The 23547-nt window shown below is 34.3% G+C and overlaps 1 protein-coding gene across 4 annotated transcripts in view; it reads right to left on the reverse strand.

Annotated features, from left to right (window-relative positions):
* The window catches only part of KIF20B (kinesin family member 20B), a 114074-nt gene that overhangs the window by 44877 nt on the left and 45650 nt on the right, over positions 1–23547 (reverse strand). For 3 of the 4 annotated variants that reach the window (XM_037805121.1, XM_037805119.1, XM_037805120.1), the window contains exons 10-18: positions 22666–22737; positions 22438–22584; positions 21588–21750; positions 20745–21035; positions 17427–17566; positions 17032–17167; positions 15833–16061; positions 14863–14915; positions 11142–11295 (exon numbers count right to left, since the gene is read on the reverse strand). In XM_037805121.1, coding sequence (XP_037661049.1) covers positions 11142–11295; positions 14863–14915; positions 15833–16061; positions 17032–17167; positions 17427–17566; positions 20745–21035; positions 21588–21750; positions 22438–22584; positions 22666–22737 — 1385 coding nt within the window. The remainder of the gene's footprint in view (positions 1–11141; positions 11296–14862; positions 14916–15832; positions 16062–17031; positions 17168–17426; positions 17567–20744; positions 21036–21587; positions 21751–22437; positions 22585–22665; positions 22738–23547) is intronic. The other variant, XM_037805122.1, reaches the window with a different exon arrangement.

A 23547-nucleotide genomic window follows, 5' to 3' on the forward strand; every position in this document is an offset into this window, starting at 1 on the left:
GAAGTCAGTCTGGCAGTTCCTTAGAAAACTAGATATAGAGTTACCATTCGATCCAGCGATTGCACTTCTCGGTATATACCCGGAAGTTCGGAAAGCAGTGACACGAACAGATATCTGCACGCCAATGTTCATAGCAGCATTATTCACAATTGCCAAGAGATGGAAACAACCCAGATGTCCTTCAACAGATGAGTGGATAAATAAAATGTGGTATATACACATGATGGAATACTACGCGGCAGTAAGAAGGAACGATCTCGTGAAACATATGACAACATGGATGAACCTTGAAGACATAATGCTGAGCGAAATAAGCCAGGCACAAAAAGAGAAATATTATATGCTACCACTAATGTGAACTTTGAAAAATGTAAAACAAATGGTTTATAATGTAGAATGTAGGGGAACTAGCAGTAGAGAGCAATTAAGGAAGGGGGAACAATAATCCAAGAAGAACAGATAAGCTATTTAACGTTCTGGGGATGCCCAGAAATGACTATGGTCTGTTAATTTCTGATGGATGTAGTAGGAACAAGTTCACTGAAATGTTGCTATATTATGTAACTTTCTTGGGGTAAAGTAGGAACATGTTGGAAGTTAAGCAGTTATCTTAGGTTAGTTGTCTTTTTCTTACTCCCTTGTTATGGTCTCTTTGAAATGTTCTTTTATTGTATGTTTGTTTTCTTTTTAACTTTTTTTTTCATACAGTTGATTTAAAAAAGAAGGGAAAGTTAAAAAAAAAAAAAAAATAAAAAAGAAAAACAAGGAAAAAAAAAAAAAAAAGATGTAGTGCCCCCTTGAGGAGCCTGTGGAGAATGCAGGGGTATTCGCCTACCCCACCTCCATGGTTGCTAACATGACCACAGACATAGGGGACTGGTGGTTTGATGGGTTGAGCCCTCTAACATAAGTTTTATCCTTGGGAAGACGGTTGCTGCAAAGGAGAGGCTAGGCCTCCCTATATTTGTGCCTAAGAGTCTCCTCCTGAATGCCTCTTTGTTGCTGAGATGTGGCCCTCTCTCTCTGGCTAAGCCAACTTGAAAGGTGAAATCACTGCCCTCCCCCCTACGTGGGATCAGACACCCAGGGGAGTGAATCTCCCTGGCAACGTGGAATATGACTCCCGGGGAGGAATGTAGACCCGGCATCGTGGGACGGAGAACATCTTCTTGACCTAAAGGGGAATGTGAAAGGAAATGAAATAAGCTTCAGTGGCAGAGAGATTCCAAAACGAGCCGAGAGATCACTCTAGTGGGCACTCTTACGCACACTTTAGACAATCCTTTTTAGGTTCTAAAGAATTGGGGTAGCTGGTGGTGGATACCTGAAACTATCAAACTACAACCCAGAACCCATGAATCTCCAAGACAGTTGTATAAAAATGTAGCTTATGAGGGGTGACAATGGGATTGGGAAAGCCATAAGGACCAAACTCCACTTTGTCTAGTTTATGGATGGATGTGTAGAAAAGTAGGGGAAGGAAACAAACAGACAAAGGTACCCAGTGTTCTTTTTTACTTCAATTGCTCTTTTTCACTCTAATTATTATTCTTGTTATTTTTGTGTGTGTGCTAATGAAAGTGTCAGGGATTGATTTAGGTGATGAATGTACAACTATGTAATGGTACTGTAAACAATCGAAAGTACAATTTGTTTTGTATGACTGCGTGGTATGTGAATTATCTCAATAAAATGATGATTAAAAAAAAAAAAAAATGAAATGAATTTCTTCTCACAATTCATACCCATATGGTATACTTAATACTGTGACAGGTAGGGATTTGATTGTAGCATAAATTATCTTCATTTGTATTCTGTCCCAACTACTAATTTAAACACCTGCCTTATTAAATAATTCACTAAACTTTCTTGAATTTCTCAAACAAAATAAATGATTGGAAAGCTGTAAAAAAAAAAAAAAAAAAAAAAAAAGCTCATTGGACAAAGCTCTGTTACCTACAACTAATATCGTCTCTTTAGCCTCAAAGGCAAGGAGGAAAAATATGGCATTACTGCTGCTGTATGGTCTCACTTTCTTAAAATTTGCTGAGTTTATTTTTGAAGCTTTTCATGTTTATGTAAAATGTACTTTTTTACATTTTCCTGAAGCAATTCAGTTCCCTTTGAAAGGGAAATGGTCCTGCTTTCCCTTTTAGTAACAGAAAACATGCAGCCTATGAAAATATCAACTCCCTGATCCTATACTAGTGGTTAGAGAAATAAAGTATTTTCGTTTCAGGGATTATTTAGCGGCAGGTAGAGAGGAAGGAGGGCAATTTTATCTATCATTTTTATATGATTCCTTAGGTAATTCCTATGGTTTCTAATAACATGGATAATCAAGAATTAATCAAAGTGGTTGTGAATTTAAGTAGAAAAAAAAAAACATTTTACCTAAACTTAAATCCACTTACCTCCAAATTATTTATAGTTAAAAACTACAGTTTACATAATCGTCCTCTCCATGAATGAGCTATCTTTAGGAATAGCCACACTGTGTAGATCACTTACCCTTGCCCAATCCATTTACCTAGTGATTTATTGAGCCTACATTCTCAATATTCTATGAAACTGATCAAGTGGAAGAAAGAGGAAATAGTGCAATGAAAATCATAGCAAAGTTATCCTCCCTGCAGCTAATGTATGGATAACAGAAGCCTGACTAAGCATATTAACTCTGTAGTACTCTGTACTGTATTCTGTATTGTATTATATTGTAACTACTCTGTTGTATTGTATTTTGTATTCACAAGTATTCTGTAGACCATATATCTGATGCTATACTATTCCTTAAGACATCTCCTTTTGAAAATCCTCATTGTACTGAGGTCCTACGAGTTATTTATTATATTGACATATAGAAACATTTTTTTTCATCCTTGAGAACCTCACGAGGTAGGTAGTATGATTTTATTTCACTAATAATAAAAGTAAGATTTAACTTACCCAATTTTCTCAAGGTGAACCAACTAATAGGAAGTGGCAGAATCAGATTTCTAAAGCTAATGAATTTTCTCTTAGAAAACCTTGTCTCCTTGTATATTACAAAATTTTCTAAAATAAATATTGCAATTAATCTAAAGAATAGTAACAATGTAATGTATCATACCTTTTCTCTTTTAAGCTAGGGAAAAAAGTTAAGTTTTTCCACATAAACAGGGAGATGAAATATAGAGTAAGGATGCGCCATACTTTTAAAAGTAATTCTGGGAGGGGGATCCAAGATGGCAGATTAAGAGACAGAGCAAAACTCTCCTCCGTGAAAAACAATAGATGAAGGACAGACAGTACTCAAGAACAGCAGCTCCAGGGATCCACCGGCTGAGCAGGGACTTCTACACCCATAGTGACTGTATAGTTGGAGAAACTGAGAGGTTGCATTCAGAGATGGGTGAGTATTTGGCCTGGAAAGCTGCCAGGGAACAGGTAGTAGGAAGTCAGTAGGAAGTACCCTACCACTCCCCAGGTACCCTCCTGAGTACCTAGTGTGGGTGGTAACCCTTCACAGACCCTCAGGGAAGAGCCCCCATGACAGCGACTGGCCTTTGGAACAGGCAGATGATCATGGAAGGAGGTAGTTTCCATGCACAGAGCAGCCATCTTTGCAGCTGGTTGGGAGACATCCCTTCACAGCACCGTGGCCATGAGCTTCCTTGAGGGAATTCGGGATTCAGTGGGCTTGTGTCGGCACCCACTCTTCCTCCACGGAAGCCTGCAGTGTGCACAGCCTAGAGGTAGGGCTGGCATACAGAAGTGCCAGGAGCCCTCCCCCAATCTGAGGAACTCATGGGCCCAAGGCAGAGAGAGACTGTGGGGAATCTGACAAAGAGGGTGAGACACACAGTTCTGCAGCCCCAGAGTACTCCACCCACATACCCAGAACAGTTGGGACCACTGTGTCCTGGAGTGGACTCCCTGTCAAACTGCACAAGGCACAACCCCCCCCCCCCCACAGGGCTGGCGGTCCCCACTGCACACAGAAAAATTGGTGCACTGACTGTACTTCCACGTGGCTTAGGGCCCCACTCTGCACAGACGAAGTTGGGGAGAACTGGCTTGAGGGTAAGAGGTGGCTCAGGAGAGTCAACTGCTGGTAGATCAGAGAAAGTACACTCCAGCAAGCTGTAGCTCTGTCAAATTATAGATAAATGTTCAAATAAACCTGCATATGCTAAAAACCCTATCAAGATAAGCAAATGCCAAGAGGCCAAAAACAACAGAAAATCATAAAGCATATGAAGAAACCAGAAGATATGGATAACCCAAATGCTCAAATTAAAAAACCAGAGGAGACACAGAACTTGGAGCAATTAATCAAAGCCGTATTCAAAAACATCAGTATCATGGGTCAGGATATAAAGGACATGAAGAAGACCCTAGAAGAGAATAAAGAAGAATTTGCAAGAGTAAATTAAAAAATAGTGGATCTTATGGAAATAAAAGATATTGTTGATCAAATTACAAGTTTTTTGAGACATACAACACCAGATTTGAAGCAGCAGAGGAACAAATTAGCGAATGTCTGATGGAAAGTAAAAGCACAAAAGAAAGAATGGTGAAGAAAATTGTAAAATTTGAAATGGATCTTGGGGAAATTTTGGACAACGTGAAGCATGCAAATGTAAGAATCACTGGTGTTCCAGAAGGGGAAGAGAAGGGTAAAGGACTAGGAATAGTATTCAAATAAATTGTTGGGGAAAATTTCCCATCCCTGCTAAATGACATAAATATGCAAATCAAAGATGCCCAATGAACTCCAAATAGAATAAATCCAAATAAACCCACTCCGAGACATATTCTGATCAGATTATCAAATGTTGAAGAAAAGGAGAAAGTTCTGAAAGCATCAAGAGTGAAGCGATTCACCACATAGAAGGGAAACACATAAAACTGAGTGGTGACTACTCAGCAGGCACCAGGGAGGTGAGAAGGCAGTGGTATGACATATTTAAAATTCTGAAAGAGAAAAATTGCCAGCCAAGAATTCTTTATCTAGCAAAGCTCTCCTTCAAAATTGAGGGAGAAATTAAAATTTTCACAGACAAACAAATGCTTAGAGAATTTGCTAACAAAAGACCTGCCCTACAAGAAATACTAAAGAGCTCTACAGGCTGAGAAAAAAGTGGAGAGAGAGGTCTGGAGAAGGGCACAGAACTGAAGAGTTTTAGTAAGGGTACCTTAAAGGAAATAAAGAGAAAAAGGGGGAAAAATACATATGACAAATAAAAACCAAAGGATAAGATGGCTGATTCAAGAACTGCCTTCACAGTAATAACATTGAATGTGAATGGATTAAACTCCTCAATTAAAAGATACAGAATGGCAGAATGGAATAAAAAATATGAACCGTCAATTATGTTGCTTACATGAGACTCAGTTTAGATCCAGTGACACAAAGAAATTGAAAGTGAGGATGGAAAAAAATATTCCATGCAAGCTACTGCCAAAAGAAAGCGGGGCTAGCAATATTAATTTCAGATAAAATAGACTTTAAATGCAAGATGTCATAAGAGACAAAGAAGGACATTATATACCAATAAAAGGCACAATTCACAAAGAAGAAATAACAATCATAAATGTTTATGCACCTAATCAAGGTGCTCCAAAGTAAATGAGACAAACATTGGCAAAACTGAAGGAAGCAACAGATGTTTCCACAATAATAGTGGGAGAATTCAACGCATTACTCTCTCCTATAGATAGATCAACCAGACAGAAGACCAATAAAGAAACTTAAAATCTAAACAATGTGATAACTGAATTAGACTTAACAGACATATATCAAGTCACCAGGATACACATTCTTCTCTAGTGCTCACGGAACTATCATCAGGAGAGATCATATGCTGCGGCATAAAACAAGCCTCAATAAATTTTAAAAGACTGAAATTATTCAAAGCACATTCTCTGATCACAGTGGAATACAATTAGAAGTCAATAACCATCAAAGATTTAAAACATTCACAAATATCTAGAGGTTAAACAACACACTACTAAACAATCAGCAGGTCAAAGAAGAAATTGCAAAATATTTAGAGATGAATGAAAATGAGAACACAACATATCATAACTTATGGGATGCAGTGAAGGCGGTGTTGAGGGGGAAATTTATAGCTCTAAATGTGTACATCAAAAGAAAGAGCTAAAATCAAAGAACTAATGGAACAACTGAAGAAGCTAGGAAATGAACAGCAAACTAATCCTAAAGCAAGAAGAAGAAAAGAAATAACAAGGATTAAGCAGAAATAAGTGGTATGGAAAAAACAATAAAGAGAATAAATAAAACCAAAAGTTGGTTCTTTGAGATCAACAGAGTTACAATCCTTAGCTAGACTGACAAAGTCAACAAGAAAGAAGACCCAAATAAAGTAATAAATGAGAGGGGGGACATTACTGCAGATCCTGAAGAAATTTAAAAAATCATAAGAGAATATTATGAACTGTATTACCACAAACAAGACAATTTAGAGAAAACAGATAATTTCCTGGAAACAGATGAACACCCCAGACTAACCTGAGAAGAACTAGAAGACCTCCACAAACCAATCACAAGCAAAGAATTCCAATCAGTCATCAAAAAGCTTTCTACAAATAAAAGTCCAAGGTCAGATGGCTTCACAGGGGAATTCTCCCAAACTTTACAAACAGAATTGACACCAATCCTACTTAAACTCTTACAAAAAACTGAAGAAAACGGAACATTACCTAACTCATTTTAGGAAGCAAAAATATCAAAATACCAAAATCAGATAAAGATACTACAAGAAAGGAAAACTGCAGACTAATCTTCCTAAGGAATACAGATGCAAAAATCCTCAACTAAATACTTGCAAATTGAATCCAAAGACACATTAAAAAAATCATACACCATGCCCAAGTGGGGTTCATTCCAGGCATGCAAGGATGGTTCAACATAAGAAAATCAATGTATTACATACACATTAACAAATCAAAAGGGAAAAATCAAATGATCTCAGTAAATGCTGAAAAAAACATTCAACGAAATTCAGCACCATTTTTTGATAACAAACACTTCAAAAGGTAGGAATTGAAGGAAACTTCCTCAATATGATAAAGGGCATATATGAAAAACCCACAGCCAGCATGGTGCTCAACAGTGAGAGACTGAAATCCTTCCTTCTAAGATCAGGAACAAGACAAGGATGCCTGCTGTCACCACTGTTATTCAACATTGTGCTAGAAGTTCTAGCCAGAGCAATGCAACAAAACGAAGAAATAAAAGATAATGTATATGGCATGATGTATTTTTATCTTATAGAATAAATCAATTGTATATATTTTTCTCTTGAGAAATAACTGTATGAAATTTGTTTCTTGAATATTTTTCTTGTACAATATTCTGACATCCTACCAGTATTTGTCCTACTGGGTTTTTGTTTACTTTTGTTTACTGTTCTTTATAATAGTACCTAATGTTGGAAAAAATTGAATTTTTTGAAGTACACAGAGTGTTATGTGTTTTGAAATTTGTGGACACATTTAGAAGATCACCATTTACAAATAAAATATTTTACATATATATATAAAGAAATAAAAGAGATTCGAATTGTAAAGGAAGAAGTAAAACTGCCATTACTTGCATATGATATGATCTTATATTTGGAAAACCCTGAGAAATCGACACAGCTATTTGAGCTAATAAGCAAGTTTATCAAAGTGGAAGGATACAAGATTAATGCACAAAAGCAATAATGTTCCTATACACTATAAATGACCAAACTGAAGAGTCACTGAAGAAAAAGATTCCTTTCTCAATAGCAATTAAAAAAAGACAAGTACCTAGGAATAAAGTTAACCAAGGATGTAAAAGATCTCTACACAGAAAATTATGTAACTTTACTACAAGAAATAGAAGGGGACCTAAAGAAATGGAAAAATATTCTGTGTTCATGGATAGGAAGGCTAAACATTATTAAGATATCAACCCTACCCAATCTGATCTACAGATCCAATGCAATTCCAATCAAAATTCCAACAACCTACTTTGCAGACTTGGAAAAGCTAGTAATCAAATTTATTTGGAAAGGGAAGATGCCTTGAATTGCTAAAGACACTCTAAAAAAGAAAAACAAAGTGGGAGGACTTACACTCCCTGACTTTGGGTCATAATGGTCTTTTCAAAAAATGGGGCTGGGGGAGTTGGATATCCATATCAAAAAGAATGAAAGAGGACCCCTACCTCACACCCTACACAAAAATTAACTCAAAATGGACCAAAGATCTCAACATAAAAGAGAGTACCATAAAACTCCTAGAAGATAATGTAGGAAGACATCTTCAAGACCTTGTATTAGGCGGCCACTTCCTAGACTTTACACCCAAAGCACAAGCAACAAAAGAGAAAATAGATAAATGGGAACTCCTCAAGCTTAGAAGTTTCTGCACCTCAAAGGAATTTCTCAAAAAGGTAAAGAGGCAGCCAACTCAATGGGAAAAAATTTTTGGAAACCATGTATCTGACAAAAGACTGATATCTTGCATATACAAAGAAATCCTACAACTCAATGACAATAGTACAGACAGCCCAATTATAAAATGGGCAAAAGATATGAAAAGACAGTTCTCTGAAGAGGAAATACAAATGGCCAAGAAACACATGAAAAAATGTTCAGCTTCACTAGCTATTAGAGAGATGCAAATTAAGACCACAGTGAGATACCATCTAACACCGATTAGAATGGCTGCCATTAAACAAACAGGTAACTACAAATGCTGGAGGGGATGTGGAGAAATTGGAACTCTTATTCATTGTCGGTGGGACTGTATTATGGTTCAGCCACTCTGGAAATCAGTCTGGCAGCTCCTCAGAAAACTAGATATAGAGTTACCATTCGATCCAGTGATTGCACTTCTCGTTATATACCCAGAAGATCGGAAAGCAGTGACACGAACAGATATCTGCACGCCAATGTTCATAGCAGCATTATTCACAATTGCCAAGAGATGGAAACAACCCAGATGTCCTTCAACAGATGAGTGGATAAATAAAATGTGGTATATACACATGATGGAATAGTACACGGCAATAAGAAGGAATGATCTTGTGAAACATATGACAACATGGATGAACCTTGAAGACATAATGCTGAGCGAAATAAGCCAGGCATAAAAAGAGAACTATTATATGCTACCACTAATGTGAACTTTGGAAAATGTAAAACAAATGGTTTATAATGTAGAATGTAGGGGAACTAGCAATAGAGAACAATTAAGGAAGGGGGAACAATAATCCAAGAACAGATAAGCTATTGAGGGTAAATTTAACATTCTGGGAATGCCCAGGAATGACTATGGTCTGTTAATTTATGATGGGTATAGTAGGAACAAGTTCACAGAAATGTTGCTATATTAGGTAATTTTCTTGGGGTAGAGTAGGAACATGTTAGAAGTAAAGTAGTCATCTTAGGGTAGTTGTCTTTTTCTTACTCCCTTGTTATGGTCTCTTTGAAATGTTTTTATTGTATGTTTTTTTTAAATTATTTTATTTTTTTATTTTTCATACAGTTGATTAAAAAAAAAAGTTAAAAAAAAAAACAAGGAAAAAAATATGTAGAGCCCCCTTGAGGAGCCTGTGGAGAATGCAGGGGTATTGGCCTACCCCACCTCGATGGTTGGTAACATGACCACAGACATAGGGGACTGGTGGTTTGATGGGTTGAGCCCTCTACCACAGGATTTACCCTTGGGAAGACTGTTGCTGCAAAGGAGAGGCTAGGCCACCCTAGAGTTGTGCCTAAGAGCCTCCTCCCGAATGCCTCTTTGTTGCTCAGATGTGGCCCTCTCTCTCTAGCTAAGCCAACTTGAAAGGTGAAATCACTGCCCTCCCCACTACGTGGGATCAGACACCCAGGGGAGTGAATCTCCCTGGCAATGTGGAATATGACTCCCAGGGAGGAATGTAGACCCGGCATCATGGGATGGAGAACATCTTCTTGACCAAAGGGGGATGTGAAAGGAAATGAAATAAGCTTCAGTGGCAGAGAGATTCCAAAAGGAGCCGAGAGGTCACTCTGGTGGGTATTCTTACGCACAATTTAGACAACCCTTTTTAGGTTCTAATGAATTGAGGTAGCTGGTAGTGGATACCTGAAACTATCAAACTACAACCCAGAACCCATGAATCTTGAATAAAAATGTAGCTTATGAGGGGTGACAATGGGATTGGGAAAGCCATAAGGACCACACTCCCCTTTGTCTAGTTTATGGATGGATGAGTAGAAAAATAGGGGAAGGAAACAAACAAACAAACAAACAGACAAAAGTACCCAGTGTTCTTTTTTACTTTAATTGCTCTTTTTCACTTTAATTATTATTCTTGTTATTTTTGCGTGCATGCTAATGAAGGTGTCAGGGATTGATTTAGGTGATGAATGTACAACTATGTAATGGTACTGTGAACAATCGAATGTACGATTTGTTTTATATGACTGCGTGGTATGTGAATATATCTCAATAAAATGAACATTAAAAAAAAAAAAATCCTAGAAGATAATGCAAGGAATCATCTTTAAGACCTAACATCAGGAAATCGCTTCTTAGACCTTATACCCAAAGCACAAGGAATGAAAGAAAAAATAGATAAATGGGAACTCCTCAAACTTAAAAGCTTCTACACCTCAAAGGCATCTGTCAAAAAGGTAAAGAGGTAGCCAATTCAATGGGAAAAAAATATTTGGAAACCATGTGTGTGATAAGAGACTGATATTTTACATATATAATCTCGTTTTGTCCAAATGAATAAAGAATGCAAGGAAAGAAAAAAAAAAAAACAAAAAAACCCAACAATGTGGAAAGATTTGGCAGAACTAGGTACAAGTTACTTATGAAAATTAGAGTTGAGTTTTAACTCGCATAAGCACAAAATGAAGGAAGTAATTATAGGCATGCAAAGGAAACAAGTGATAAAAGCACAAAATCTAAAAACCTAGTCATTAAAATCGAAGGCAGCTTTAAATACACCCATTCTCTAGACAGTTTATGTTAGGATAAAAATCAGTGACATTTAGATTTTCCCAAGTGTTTTCCCTATACAAGTAAATTGCCTCTTATTTGCAAGTTTTCTGTTTAGTAGTTTAGGAATTAGCTTTCTTCAAGGCTCCTGCTGGCACCTGAAGTAGTACCTTTCTTTGCTGGTGGTTCTTCCTGTTGAAGAAGTTCATTTTCACTTAATCTTTTTCTTCCTGAAGAGGTTTTAATTTTGTTGCCCTTAAGTACTTCAACTGTTTCATTACAAGTCATTTTATTGTTTATTTTTAAAGACATGTTAGTCTTGTCCTGAAGCAAAATGAATTAAAATTAATTCACACATAGAAAGAAAGAGAAAATGAATGTAAAAACTATATAAATTATCTTTCAATAGTTTATCATAAAAATTGTAATTTCAAATTTGTTAAAGCATTGTCTAAGTTATTTCTGAAGCCAGTCTAAAATATCTGATGGCTCAGACAAATGAATATTAACTAATTTGTATACTCATGTTGGAGGGTGGGTAGGGAGGGTGGGCATGTCCTAAAATCTGTTAAGCTTGCAGTTTCACCTTGACACCTGAAAACAAATTCATCTTCAATGAATATGTATATGTATATTTAAAGATACACAGTATCAACAGTTAATTAGAATAATTAGAAAACTTCTGAATTACGTTGGGTTTGTTTAATTATATTATTTAATTATATATTCGTGTGAACATGTTTTTAAGTTAGTGAATAAAACTATAATCTATAAACGTATAGGCAAGGATTAATTATATTAGGAATACTGCTTATTTTATTTTAACTATTACTTACTTAAACATTGCTAATTCCTTGTGATATGCTAAGTAGGAACCCCAGGCTCCCAGGTGTCTTGAAGACTGTACACAGCAGTTTGCATGACCTAGGAGAGTTAATGTTTGACCTATTCTCCTTGTAAAATCAGGCCTCTGTGCTAAATGTAATCTATAACTACCTCCTCCCTGAGACTCCCTGAGATACTGTTATCTACAAGATAATCTATAATCCTCCTCTCCTTCCCATTGATTACAATCAATCCCTCCCTACATTGCAAGCCTGCCTTATACTCTCATACCCATTGGAATGTGGAGCTCTTATAACCAGTTTATTCAGCCCCCTCAAAGTGCGGAGGATTTTCACATTGAGCTCTGAACCTGCCGCCCATTCAGAGCAGCTCCAGAATCCATTCAGAGAAGCTCCAGAATTCAGGGCAACATGACTAGACTTCCCACCCTGTCGGTAAGCCCCATAAATAAAGGCTTTCATGTCTCAGGATGTGTCCGGTGTTGTCTTTAGTCCTTTGGCTACAAAAGCCCTCTTGGGCTGTGACACTAACATATTACAGAAATAATACAATTCCATGTTAAATTTCCAACCATTTTTTTTTGAAGTTGTAATGGATTGAAATGATCTGTCTCTGGCTTTCCTTTTTCTTGATTCTATTTTCCTTCACCAAGCCAAAGACCAGATTAAAAAATCTAGGTCATGTGATCAGAAAAAGTGTGTGGTGAATAATGAAATAAAAGTACTGGCAGCCTGGAAGTCCATGAACTAAGTTACTAGAAAAAGTCAAGCCCCAAGCCCCAAAGGTCTTACCTCTCTTATTTCACATTAAAATCACTTCTACTAATATTGACTACTCTAAATCAAAACCCTCATCAGTTATTGCTTGAATTCTTCCAATAGGCTCCTATCTCTGACTCCAGTCAAATTCAATCTCAATACCATCCTCAGAGTTTCCAAAAATATCTACTCAAAATAAAAAAAATTAACTTTGCTACTCTTATGCTTAAAATTAAAGGCTCCCTGCTGCTACAGAATAAACTCAAACTCTTCAATGTGGAATTCAAGGCCTTCTACCATATTCCCATAGTCTATTATTTCAACCTCATCTCATCATCACTTCTTGCTTCAGCAATTTTCTTCAACAACAAATTGCTTGTACTTACCTATATTGACTGAAAGGTTTCTCAGTTTCATGATTTTGTTCATTCTGAAGCCTTTACCCTTATTTCCACAAAATTTCATGTTATAGTTCTCTGGCTCTTTTCTATAGCTATCTAAGTTGTTTTCACCCCAGAGCTTCCCTTCCAACTAGATGAGATTTAACTTCCAAGGGCTACATATTCTTCTCCCTCTTAAGTACAAAATGCTGCCAGATTTGTTTGTGGAATATTACGTTCAAAGAAGTCAAATGCCTTTTTATGAGTTCTTAAAAATTCAGATTTGCAAAATAGTAAACTGAATTTCATGCCAGGATAAGAGAGCATTCTTAGTAAATTAATCTTAGTTGCATAAGCTGTTTTAAATTATTTTACTTCAAAGCATAAACTTTTAAATCTAGTTTATAACAGGGACAAATAAAGCTAAATTCTGACACTGCCTTTAAATATGTTTTCTGTATGAGACTTTAGGTTCTGGAATTTGTTGATAGTATCTTTTTGATCAATTATATCTATCAACTCTTGAATTCTTCCATTCTGCATAATTATTTTCTTTCGAAAGAAGAAAAATGGCAATGTTTAGTGAGTATATTTGGGGGAACTAGAATGCAAATACGATGCAACTTTAGAATTGCTTGAAATTTTTAAAATAATCAAAAATACCAAGTAGCAACAAACTCTGAAAAGCAAGATCTTATTTTTGTTTAAAAAAATAACATGGACTCATAAAAACATAGGAAGGAGAAGCAATATAGCATCATAGGTAAAAGGAATCTAGAGTCAGACTGCCTTGGTGTGAATTCCAGATTCTCCATTTTCTAGCTGTGTTATCTAACGTCTCTGTAAAAATAAAAAAATAATAAGAGTACCTCACCATACAGTTGTTTTGATATTTAAATGACCTAATATATGCAAAATATCTAAAAGAAAACCTGGCACATGTTAAGTGTTTTATAACTATAAATACATATAAAGTGAAAGTTGAGAAGAACTTTTAACTTTTTGGTTTTTCTTTTTAACTTAGGAACGCAATTACAAGGGACTTTTACTATATAATTTAAGGTTAATTGGATTTTTAAAACTAGCATCTATTTTTATAACTAGAAAATTAAAGGAAAAGATTAGGAATTATCTAAATAATAACTCTTAAGTATTCTCTTCTGTTAAGTACATTTTGGTGACTTCTTTTAATACTGGATATTAGATGGCTAGATCTTGAAGTATGCATATCTGATCATATCTTAAGATACTCAGCACTTCAGAAGGATAAAGTTAAAATAAAGCCCATGCTAGAGAAGGACAGGAAAAGTAAAATATTCAGAATTCTAAATTAATTTCAGTTGTATGTATATTATAATTTCATTTTTAAACCTGTAAATATAAAATCCATCTACAAACATTTGCGGTGATTATCTGGTCTGAGGGTACCAAGGTTCTAGGGATTCTAAGGAAATAGCTTTTGTTCCCGTGATGAACAATGCCCAGATTACATGCCAGATTTTAAAACACTTAATAATTTCAAACAAAATAAATACTATTTATAAAACCTGATCAACACCATGCACCTGTTAAAAGAATTAGATAAATCTGTGTGTGCTGATGTAGAATTATCTTTAATATATGTTTTAAGGAAGGAAAGCAAGATGCTAATCTGTACAAACTTTTTCAAAGGTGTATGTGTGTGTATGTTACATATATGCACAAAATTTTTCTGGAAGAATTCAAGAAACTAAAGTGACCATTGGAAAGAGGTATGGAGGTGAAAGGACTTATACTTTTCCATTTTTTATCATGTTCATTTACACTTTTATTTTTAAAATAAATGCACTATTCATAATTCATGTCCCCTTCATTTACTTAATTACTAAATTCCTTACAAGACAAAATACACAAAACTAAAGTATTACCTTATTAGATTGCTCAAGTTCTTGAACCAATGAATTTAAGTTAATTTCTGATTCTGAAAACATAAATAATAAATTAATATTGAAAATAAGCATCTAAAAATATATATAACTGAGTAAATACAGAATGCTTTTAACTAGTTTTGCACTCAGGAAAGATGATTTTGACAGCACTAGAACTGCACAGCACTCAGCTGCTAATTCTACTATCAGAGGATAATGTTTCAGAAAAAAACCCTTTCAAACAGCCACAAAGAGTGAAAAATCAATGATGTAAGTAAAATAGTCAAGAACTACTGGTAGAATATCATGGAAGAGAGCCAGTGCCTTTGGGCCCACTTCAAATGCAGAGGCACCACTTACCTGCTATTTTTCACCCATATTGTTTCACACAGTAAAGGGCAGAGTATTTCACATGACCCTTAAAACACAGATGACACTCATATATATATAAATATATATATATTTATATATGTATACTTGTGTGTATGTGTGTGTGTATATATAAATGCTTTCAGTGCTAGAATAAAGCATCAATAAAACAGACTATTTAAGACCACTTCCACAATAGTCACTCATCTTAGACTTACAAGCCCAGAGCAGAATCTGTTTGAACACACTACGGATTTTTAAGAACTCACTATGAAAGTTCATAAGTAATACAAATAGAGTAACAAAATTTACAGCTTTACAGATTTCTTAATTTGCTGATAATGCTAATACTTAGATGGCTTTTGAGAAATTAATTTTCTAATATTATTGAAATAATATTATTGAAGCAAATGAAGGGAAAATATGTATTTTTAATACTGAGTTACTATAAAGTTACATAAATGGCAAAATATTAAATGTTACCTAGATCAAAAAATTTTCTGGTCAGTGTGGTAAATAAGCTACATAAGTATCTATACTTAACAAGTATATGTTTTATGTGTTTATAAAATCTAAATAAGGGTTAAATACATCTACTTACCATTCTCTCTCTTTTTTAATTCTTCTTGGGTTTTGATTAATTCCTCTTTGGTCTTAGCTAATTCAGCTTTAACTTGATTAAACTTTAGTTCTAAACAAACAATAGCTTCCTGGGGGTCAGCAAGAGATGCAATAAATAAGTGAGCAATTTCAGCCTGTTTCTTAATATCACTGACATCGTCTTGAAGAGAATCAATAAAGTCTTCAATTCCTACACAATTATGTGTTCCCTAAAAATAGCAAAAACCACATGCCTAATGTTAACAGTGGCTTTCACTCTCAAAATGTGATACATCTGATTGACACAGTTTTACAAACAGCAAAAAAGCTCACAACTTGAAGTTAAAAAAAAAAAAGTTATATTGGAGCATTTCAAATTACGAAAAAGTTGTGCCCCTTATTCATTTTTGGTTGAACGGAATATTTTCCAATAAAAACGTCATAAACCATGATAGGTCATTACAGAACAATTATGATTACCTAGTTCATATATAGTTTCAATTATGTACTGAGTTTTAAAAGGCTTTAGTGGGATAGCCCAGCAAACAAACCTCCATTTTTACAACTCTACCGAAAGTCCCAAACCATGTGGGGGACAAATAGTTGTGATTTGATAGCAAGAGCTTAGACATTGCCATCCCAGGCCTGAATTGAGAGAGTAAACAAAACAAAAGCAAACAAACAAGAACAACAATAAAGTTGATCCATTTCAGCTTCAACGGCAGCAGGGAAACGGTGTGCAGAAAAGGATAATGTTTCCTCAACAGGAGGGAATGATCAGTTGCTCATCAAGGGCAACCCTTTTAATATTTTGCTTTAATTGAAGCAGTTAGACTAGATGCTCCCCTAGGTCCCTCATAACTTTAAAATTCTTTGGGTTTATGACAAGTCTGAGAGAGGTATCCCATAATTAGACAAAAAGGAATTGAAACCTACAATCAATACAATGATTCAAGCAATACCAAAATGAGATATAAAAATAACAGGTCTAATTTTTTCCAAGTCAAATAGCTATATTTAAACTATTATGCACTTATATTCCTAACAAAACACACTTAATAATAATAAAGCTATGAAGTACTTTTTTTTTATTCTAACGAGTATTAATGTTTCTCATAATTGATGTGCTATGCTAACTTCTGGTAACAAAAATCTTACTGGATTTTCTGTTTGTTTGTTTAAATATTTCAGTTAACATACTTCAGTTTCAACTTTCATGACACAATCTTCATTCGTTGGATCTTGAATGTCACATTTACCAACCAAATCCTTGAAGATAGCCAAACGACATTCAGCATTTTCTTCCAATCTCTCTCGTTCCTGAAGGAGAGTTTCCCTTCATAACACAAATTAATCCCATTAAGAAACAGAGTTCATTACTTTGTGTTTTTGTTTTAAACTTCTAAGATCAAGTATATTATAAATTAAAAGGAAATTTAAATTATCACCCCATATAATTCAGAATCATTATGGGAATTAGTAACAGCTATTTTCAAGCCTGTATAAAGAAGAGGTCAATTCCTTAATTCAGGAGCCATCTGATATTAAAAAGTAAATAAAATTCTCAATTTTTACCAGGACATGAAGGAACTTACTTAAAGTCAGCCTCCCGTTGAGCCAAATACAGCGTAAACTCCTGTGTAACTTCTTCTCGAATTTTAAATTCCAATACTAACTTTTCTTTTTTTTCATTTATCAGTTTGTTTTTCAGGTCTTCTATTATTTCCAATAGTTTCTAAAACATGTAAATGTTAAAATTCTTATAAAAGAACAAAATATTCCAAGAGAAACTCCAATGTTCAGAAAATAAAATTTTTACTTTTTACTTCGTTGATTATAATTGTGTATCCTTTTATAATATATTCTCACTGAAAATTACGCTTTTGCAGCAATTCTTTAATATGAAAAGTCAGATGGACTTTTGCACATTTTAGAAATACTTACAGCCATTCAAATATCTCACTATCTAGCTACACTAAGAAAAAAGAAAAGTAAAATGTGAACATCGATTATCCATCAGGAACTACTTTGGGGAATTCCACATCTAATCTAATTTCATCTAATCCACACCACCTTTGTGAGCTTAGTAACAACCACATCTCACAAGTGGAGAAAGTAAAGATAGTCTGTGGTAAATGCTAAAGTTGGGGTTCAAAACTAGCTTATCAACCTCTCAAGCCCAAGTGTTGTATAGAGTAGGTAAGCTGCAAAGAAACCCCAAACACTTTCCCAAGTGCCAGGGAGACATGTTACTTAAATTTATCTTATTGGCTGTTGTAACTATATAAATGTGGGCAACAACCTGAGAGCCTTTGAAAACACATACATAAATAAGTATGGACAACAACTAAATAAAACAATACTTAACATGGGCAGTACAGAATCATAAGAAAATAAATGATAGCATTAAAACAGCCTGATAATTGTTTTTTAAGGTTTCTGACCAAAATTTCTCAACAATAAATTAACCAATATCCTCTTTGAAAGCTATAGATCTTTTAAGGTTTCAACTATTATATGTGAAAATATTTCTATAGATAACCTGATTCAGAAATTACAATTCTGAGAACTTATACTGAGGAAATACTTAGATATCATGACCCAAAGTTTAAGCTCTAAGAAGCATTTCCAGTGCTGATGCTTTGTGGTTGTTATTGTATTTAAATAAAGAACAAGTGAAATCCAACTCAGCCTAACATAAGGGATTGATTCAAGTATGGTACAGCTATGCAGTAAATTATTATGTAATAAAAAATGACGACATATTAATAATTCATTTTTTTTACAAATTAGTTTTAAATAAAGAAAATCAGTGTACAAAACAGTAATGTATAGCATAAATCCAATAATATGGGTGGTAACAGAGAGATGCTTATATTTAAAATTTTATTTTCCTTTTTTCCCCACTTTCTACTATTAATTTCTAATACTAGTTCTACAATTTTAAACAATCCCAAACTTTCCCACTATTTAAAACAATAAATAGTAACTAATGAAGGACAGATGTGGAAGACTTAGATGTATCTATATGAATGTGGGAATATGTTGGAGAATCGGTTTCCTTTAATAATAATTTCCAACAACAATTATGATTTTAATCATTGCTAACATCTGATAAAGTTGCTGCTGGGGAATAAAAATTCCAGTTGGCTACTCTAACTAAATGAACCATTTAAACACATTTATAAATGAAGTATAAACACACATTTAATGACAATATATTTCATAATGATCTTTAATACCCCCAATCCTCCAATTAAAATGCTAAGACAAAGCACCCAAAGTCCAGTCATAGCTCTTTTCAAAAGTCAAATATTAGACAAAATTTTAATTTTAGAGTATCTAGTCAATGTTATGATAAGATAAACATTTATACTATGTAACGTATCATAAACTATATCATTAAATATTTTTTCCTAGTAAATTCAGAAATTTTATCAACAGTTCAATTTTAATAAACACTTTATAAAAACTTCAACTTGGAGAAGATTGGTACAAACTAAAACAGGGCTCTGAATGGCTTCTTTTGTCACTGAGGAAAGTACTACATTATGCAGCCCAAGTAAACAGGTCTAATAACATAGTGACCAGATAAACTGGGACTCGCGTAGCATTTGAAGCTTTCATTCTTGTTTCCAAACAACACCAGATTTCAGTGTCACTTAAGTATTAAAGTGAGAGTATTTAACCCAGCATATCATCAATCTATTTGGACTTCTGCAGTCCAAGAGAATACTATGATGTGAGATATGTCAACACCTTTAAACCACACCCACAAACAGGGTTCCTAAGAAAATATTAAGAACACCCATTTATACCTATGTAGTTATGACCATTGGATGTGGGGGACTAGCAAAAAGGACATAATGTAAATTTGAGGATTAATACAACTTTAAAATAGATGTGAACTATACTTGGTTAGAGGCTAAAAGAACCCTTCTTAAACTTTATTTATTTACATAAAAATAAGATCACCAAGCAATTCTTGTTTCTGAAGAAACAAGTACTGAGTCGTCATTTTGACTACTCATACTTAAGACTGCAAATTAAAAATCTGGTGGAGTATGCCAAAATCATTGGATGAAAGGATCCTGGGGAACAGGATATTCACAAGGTCTCAGAGTACCATCCTTCAAATTAGATGCTTTTTCAATGAAGAGAGACCAGACACACAATACTTTAACCAAGTGAGCAAAATTTAGCATTACCAAGAATGGGAAAACAGGACATCATGTGCCTCCTGATTTGTTGCGATGGGAAAAACCAATACAATAAGCTTGTCTGAAGTGGTAAACTTGAATCATAAGGAAATAATCAGACAAATTCAGACTAGGGGTATTCTACAAGGTAATGAGCTTCAACTTTTCACAAATCCCAATGTTAGATTACAGATGATTTAAGAAACATGACAATTTTCAAAAGCAACGTGTTTGTTAACTTTAGTTGTAAATCAGAAACAAAGTGGCTATATTGGAATCACTGGAGAAATCTGAATATGGACGGTATAACAGATTATATTTTGTATCATTATTAAATTTCTTGAGTATGAAAACTGACTTGTGATTTTGAGGAAAATGTCCTTATTCTAAGGGAAAAAATATATGCTGAAGTATTTAGCTGTAAATTATCATATCTAGTTCTCAAATGATTCAGGAAAAGAAATGTGTATTTACACACAGCAAGAAAATTAAATTAAATATGGCAAAATGTTAACAATTAGCAAATTCAGGTAATGGGTAAATGGATGTTCATTACACTTTCTGTATTTAAAAAATTTTTCAAAATATAGAGTTGACATATGTAAAGTTTGGTGGATTGTTGAAAAAAAATGGAAGAGAAAGAGCCTTAAGAACTGTCAACCCTAACTTCAGAATAGCAAGCGAAGCTTAGAAGTATGAGTTCTTAATACTTACTCTGTTCTCCTCTTGGCCAATGAGAGCCTTATTGTCCTCTAATGTCTTATCTAGATCTTCTTCATTAAGTTCAGTTTCCACATTTTGGTTTTCTTCAGCTTTTTCTAAATCCTCAGTCACATCTTCATCTTCCACCAGATCTTCTAGACTACCTTCCCATGAAATGGTGTTTCTTTTTACATTTAATATTTTATTATCTGAATTATTAACGTCTAGCAATATGTCTTGAGAAGATTTGACAGGTCCAAATGATTTCTCTTGAGACAAATTTAAACTGTCTGGAACAAAAACCTGTTAAAATATCCAATATGACTTATAAAACAGAACAAGCAAGAAGTGTCCACTAAAAATTTATTAATTTGATAAATTCAAATCAAATGACAATTTGAGTTTTAAAAGAAAAACTATGCAAACCAACCTACAAAAAATGAAATGGCATCCTTAAATGAACATTCCAATAAGAAAAAAGCTAGCTACATACGTAAAATACAGGTAAACTTTCTGGATTAAGCTCCGGTACTATTCCTGGCAGGGAGCTCCCAATTACCCAGGAACACAAAATGAACCAGATGGATGACAGAGCAGACAGTTCCTTCCAAGAACACTCTTAATCTGTTAACAGATGTTTATTATTAAGACATACTACTAACGTCATTTTAATCTTGGCAGGATTACGCTTTCAATCTTCCCCATGTCTTTCTACTTGTTCAAATTGTTTACATTTTAATTATTTCCTATGTTTATAGTAATAAGTGCAAAATATACCATTTATTCCAGGAAAAAATAGTTAATATTCAATGATAAGAGGTTTAATAAATTCTACAGAAGTTTAAATATATTTACTTTTTGTGCAATGGCTGAGAACTTCAATACATTGAGTGTTTCATCATAGGCAAAACAACACTGGCTGATGTTGACAATCATACATATTTTCCCTTTACCATTAAAAAAGCTTTGAAAATAGTGAGTGAGTTTACTTTCCCGGAAAGGCACATGCTGTTGAAACCTAAAGAGAAAATTTTCAAAAAATTATGAATTAAAACAAATCTCACGAAATCAGGATGCTGATAAATTTTACAAAGAAACAATTAATCCAGCTATCATGGACTTAAACTCTATTTACTTAGTGATTACTTCTAACTGTAATAGTCATTTTCTGTTTATTTTCTTTTCTTTCAATACTACTACTACTATTAATAACAAAAACCCACTAGGCAAAATGTAAAGAAAATCACACTTAATTGGGTTGGGTACTCTAGTGTATAGGAAAGATGCCATGAAACACCCTACCTGTGGATGGGGATGGCTGACATTTACTTAATGTAAAATATTCATTTATGCAGAAACCTGTGACATCTAGAAGAACACACAATACATTATTAAGAATAAAGTGGTTTTAGATGCTAAAGGAGCACCATGAGAAACTTACTATCTAAAATGTCTGTTAGTATAGATTTGCTATGGAAAATAATGTGTTAAGTAAACAAGCAGATGAGTCACTGGCTTCAACTGACATTGCTTTTTATTTCTACCATATTTTTAAAAATCCAAGGTCTCTGAGTACTTTATCCATATGTAGGCATTACATAAAAAGCAGGTTAAAAACAAAAAAGAATTTTCTAAAAATAGTAAAGTTTGACAGTTTAAGTACTGTACTACTTAATATGCTCATAGCACTTTCAGCAACACTTACTTTGACTTTTCACTGTTCTTCAAAACATTAATACACTTTCCAAGAGTCAATAAAGAGGTGTTAATGTTTCCAGTCTCTCTTAACCTTTCACCTTCATTCTGTGTCTTCATGCTTCGTTCTGAACCAGCAAGATCGCATAAAGACAATCTGAATTAACAAAAATAAATTACTTGAAAAGCCCTTCAAAACAGCTCAAAATAATTATACTTAAAAGAACTCTGAACTTACTCACTGACTCGCACTACACGAGGCATTTCAGAATTTTCAATCTGTAATATTCTAATGGTGAATATGCTGTGACTAAAAAAAACCATACAAAGAGCAAATGTTAATTTCCATTTTCAATTTTTGTATCCTAAACAGGAGACAAGCATCAAAACCAACCTCCATTTATATCATCAATTATAAGTCAAGTCCTGAACCTCTAGCCATACCTCAAGCAATCTATTTTCCAACCAGCAGCCAGATATTTCAGCCCAGTGTTCTACTGTTACCTACATGCCTGCCTGCCTGCCTGCCTGCCTAAAATCAAATATCTGATCTTTCACCTAACCTCCAATCCTTCAAACTTGCCCCTTCTCTTGATATTCCAACTTCTATTAATGGAATCATGTACATTAAAGATAAGATTTACTTGCAAGAATCATCGTACTAAGTGGTTTTAAGTACAACTAATCTTCTTTGAATATATACCTAAAGCAAAGCCTGTGACCTAGGTAAAAGCACATTTGGATCATATATTATCTTCATGCCCAATAGTGAATGGAGACAGGACATTTTCCTCCTTTACAGAAAAGCTGTTTTAAATATCTCACTGCTTTAACTTATTTCCTTCCATTAAAAAAATCCTTATGCCTAACTCAGTATGTTTTCATAGGGTAAGTGGGAAAGATACAGACAAAAGCCCACCATAAGTAACTTTGAAAATATTGACCTCAGGCTTTCACAGAGAGTAAAAATACCTTAGCGACTTCTTGAACATCAGTGAATGTAACGTTAGGGTAAGAAATAGTACTGATATTGTAGTATATCTAACGCTCTTCAGTTTACAGAATTTTTTATGTCTATGAATTAATTTATCATATCAAAGAATCTATTGCCTTGAATCCT

The sequence above is a fragment of the Choloepus didactylus genome, chromosome 15 (genome assembly GCF_015220235.1).
Source record: "Choloepus didactylus isolate mChoDid1 chromosome 15, mChoDid1.pri, whole genome shotgun sequence".
NCBI classification, from domain to species: domain Eukaryota; kingdom Metazoa; phylum Chordata; class Mammalia; order Pilosa; family Megalonychidae; genus Choloepus; species Choloepus didactylus.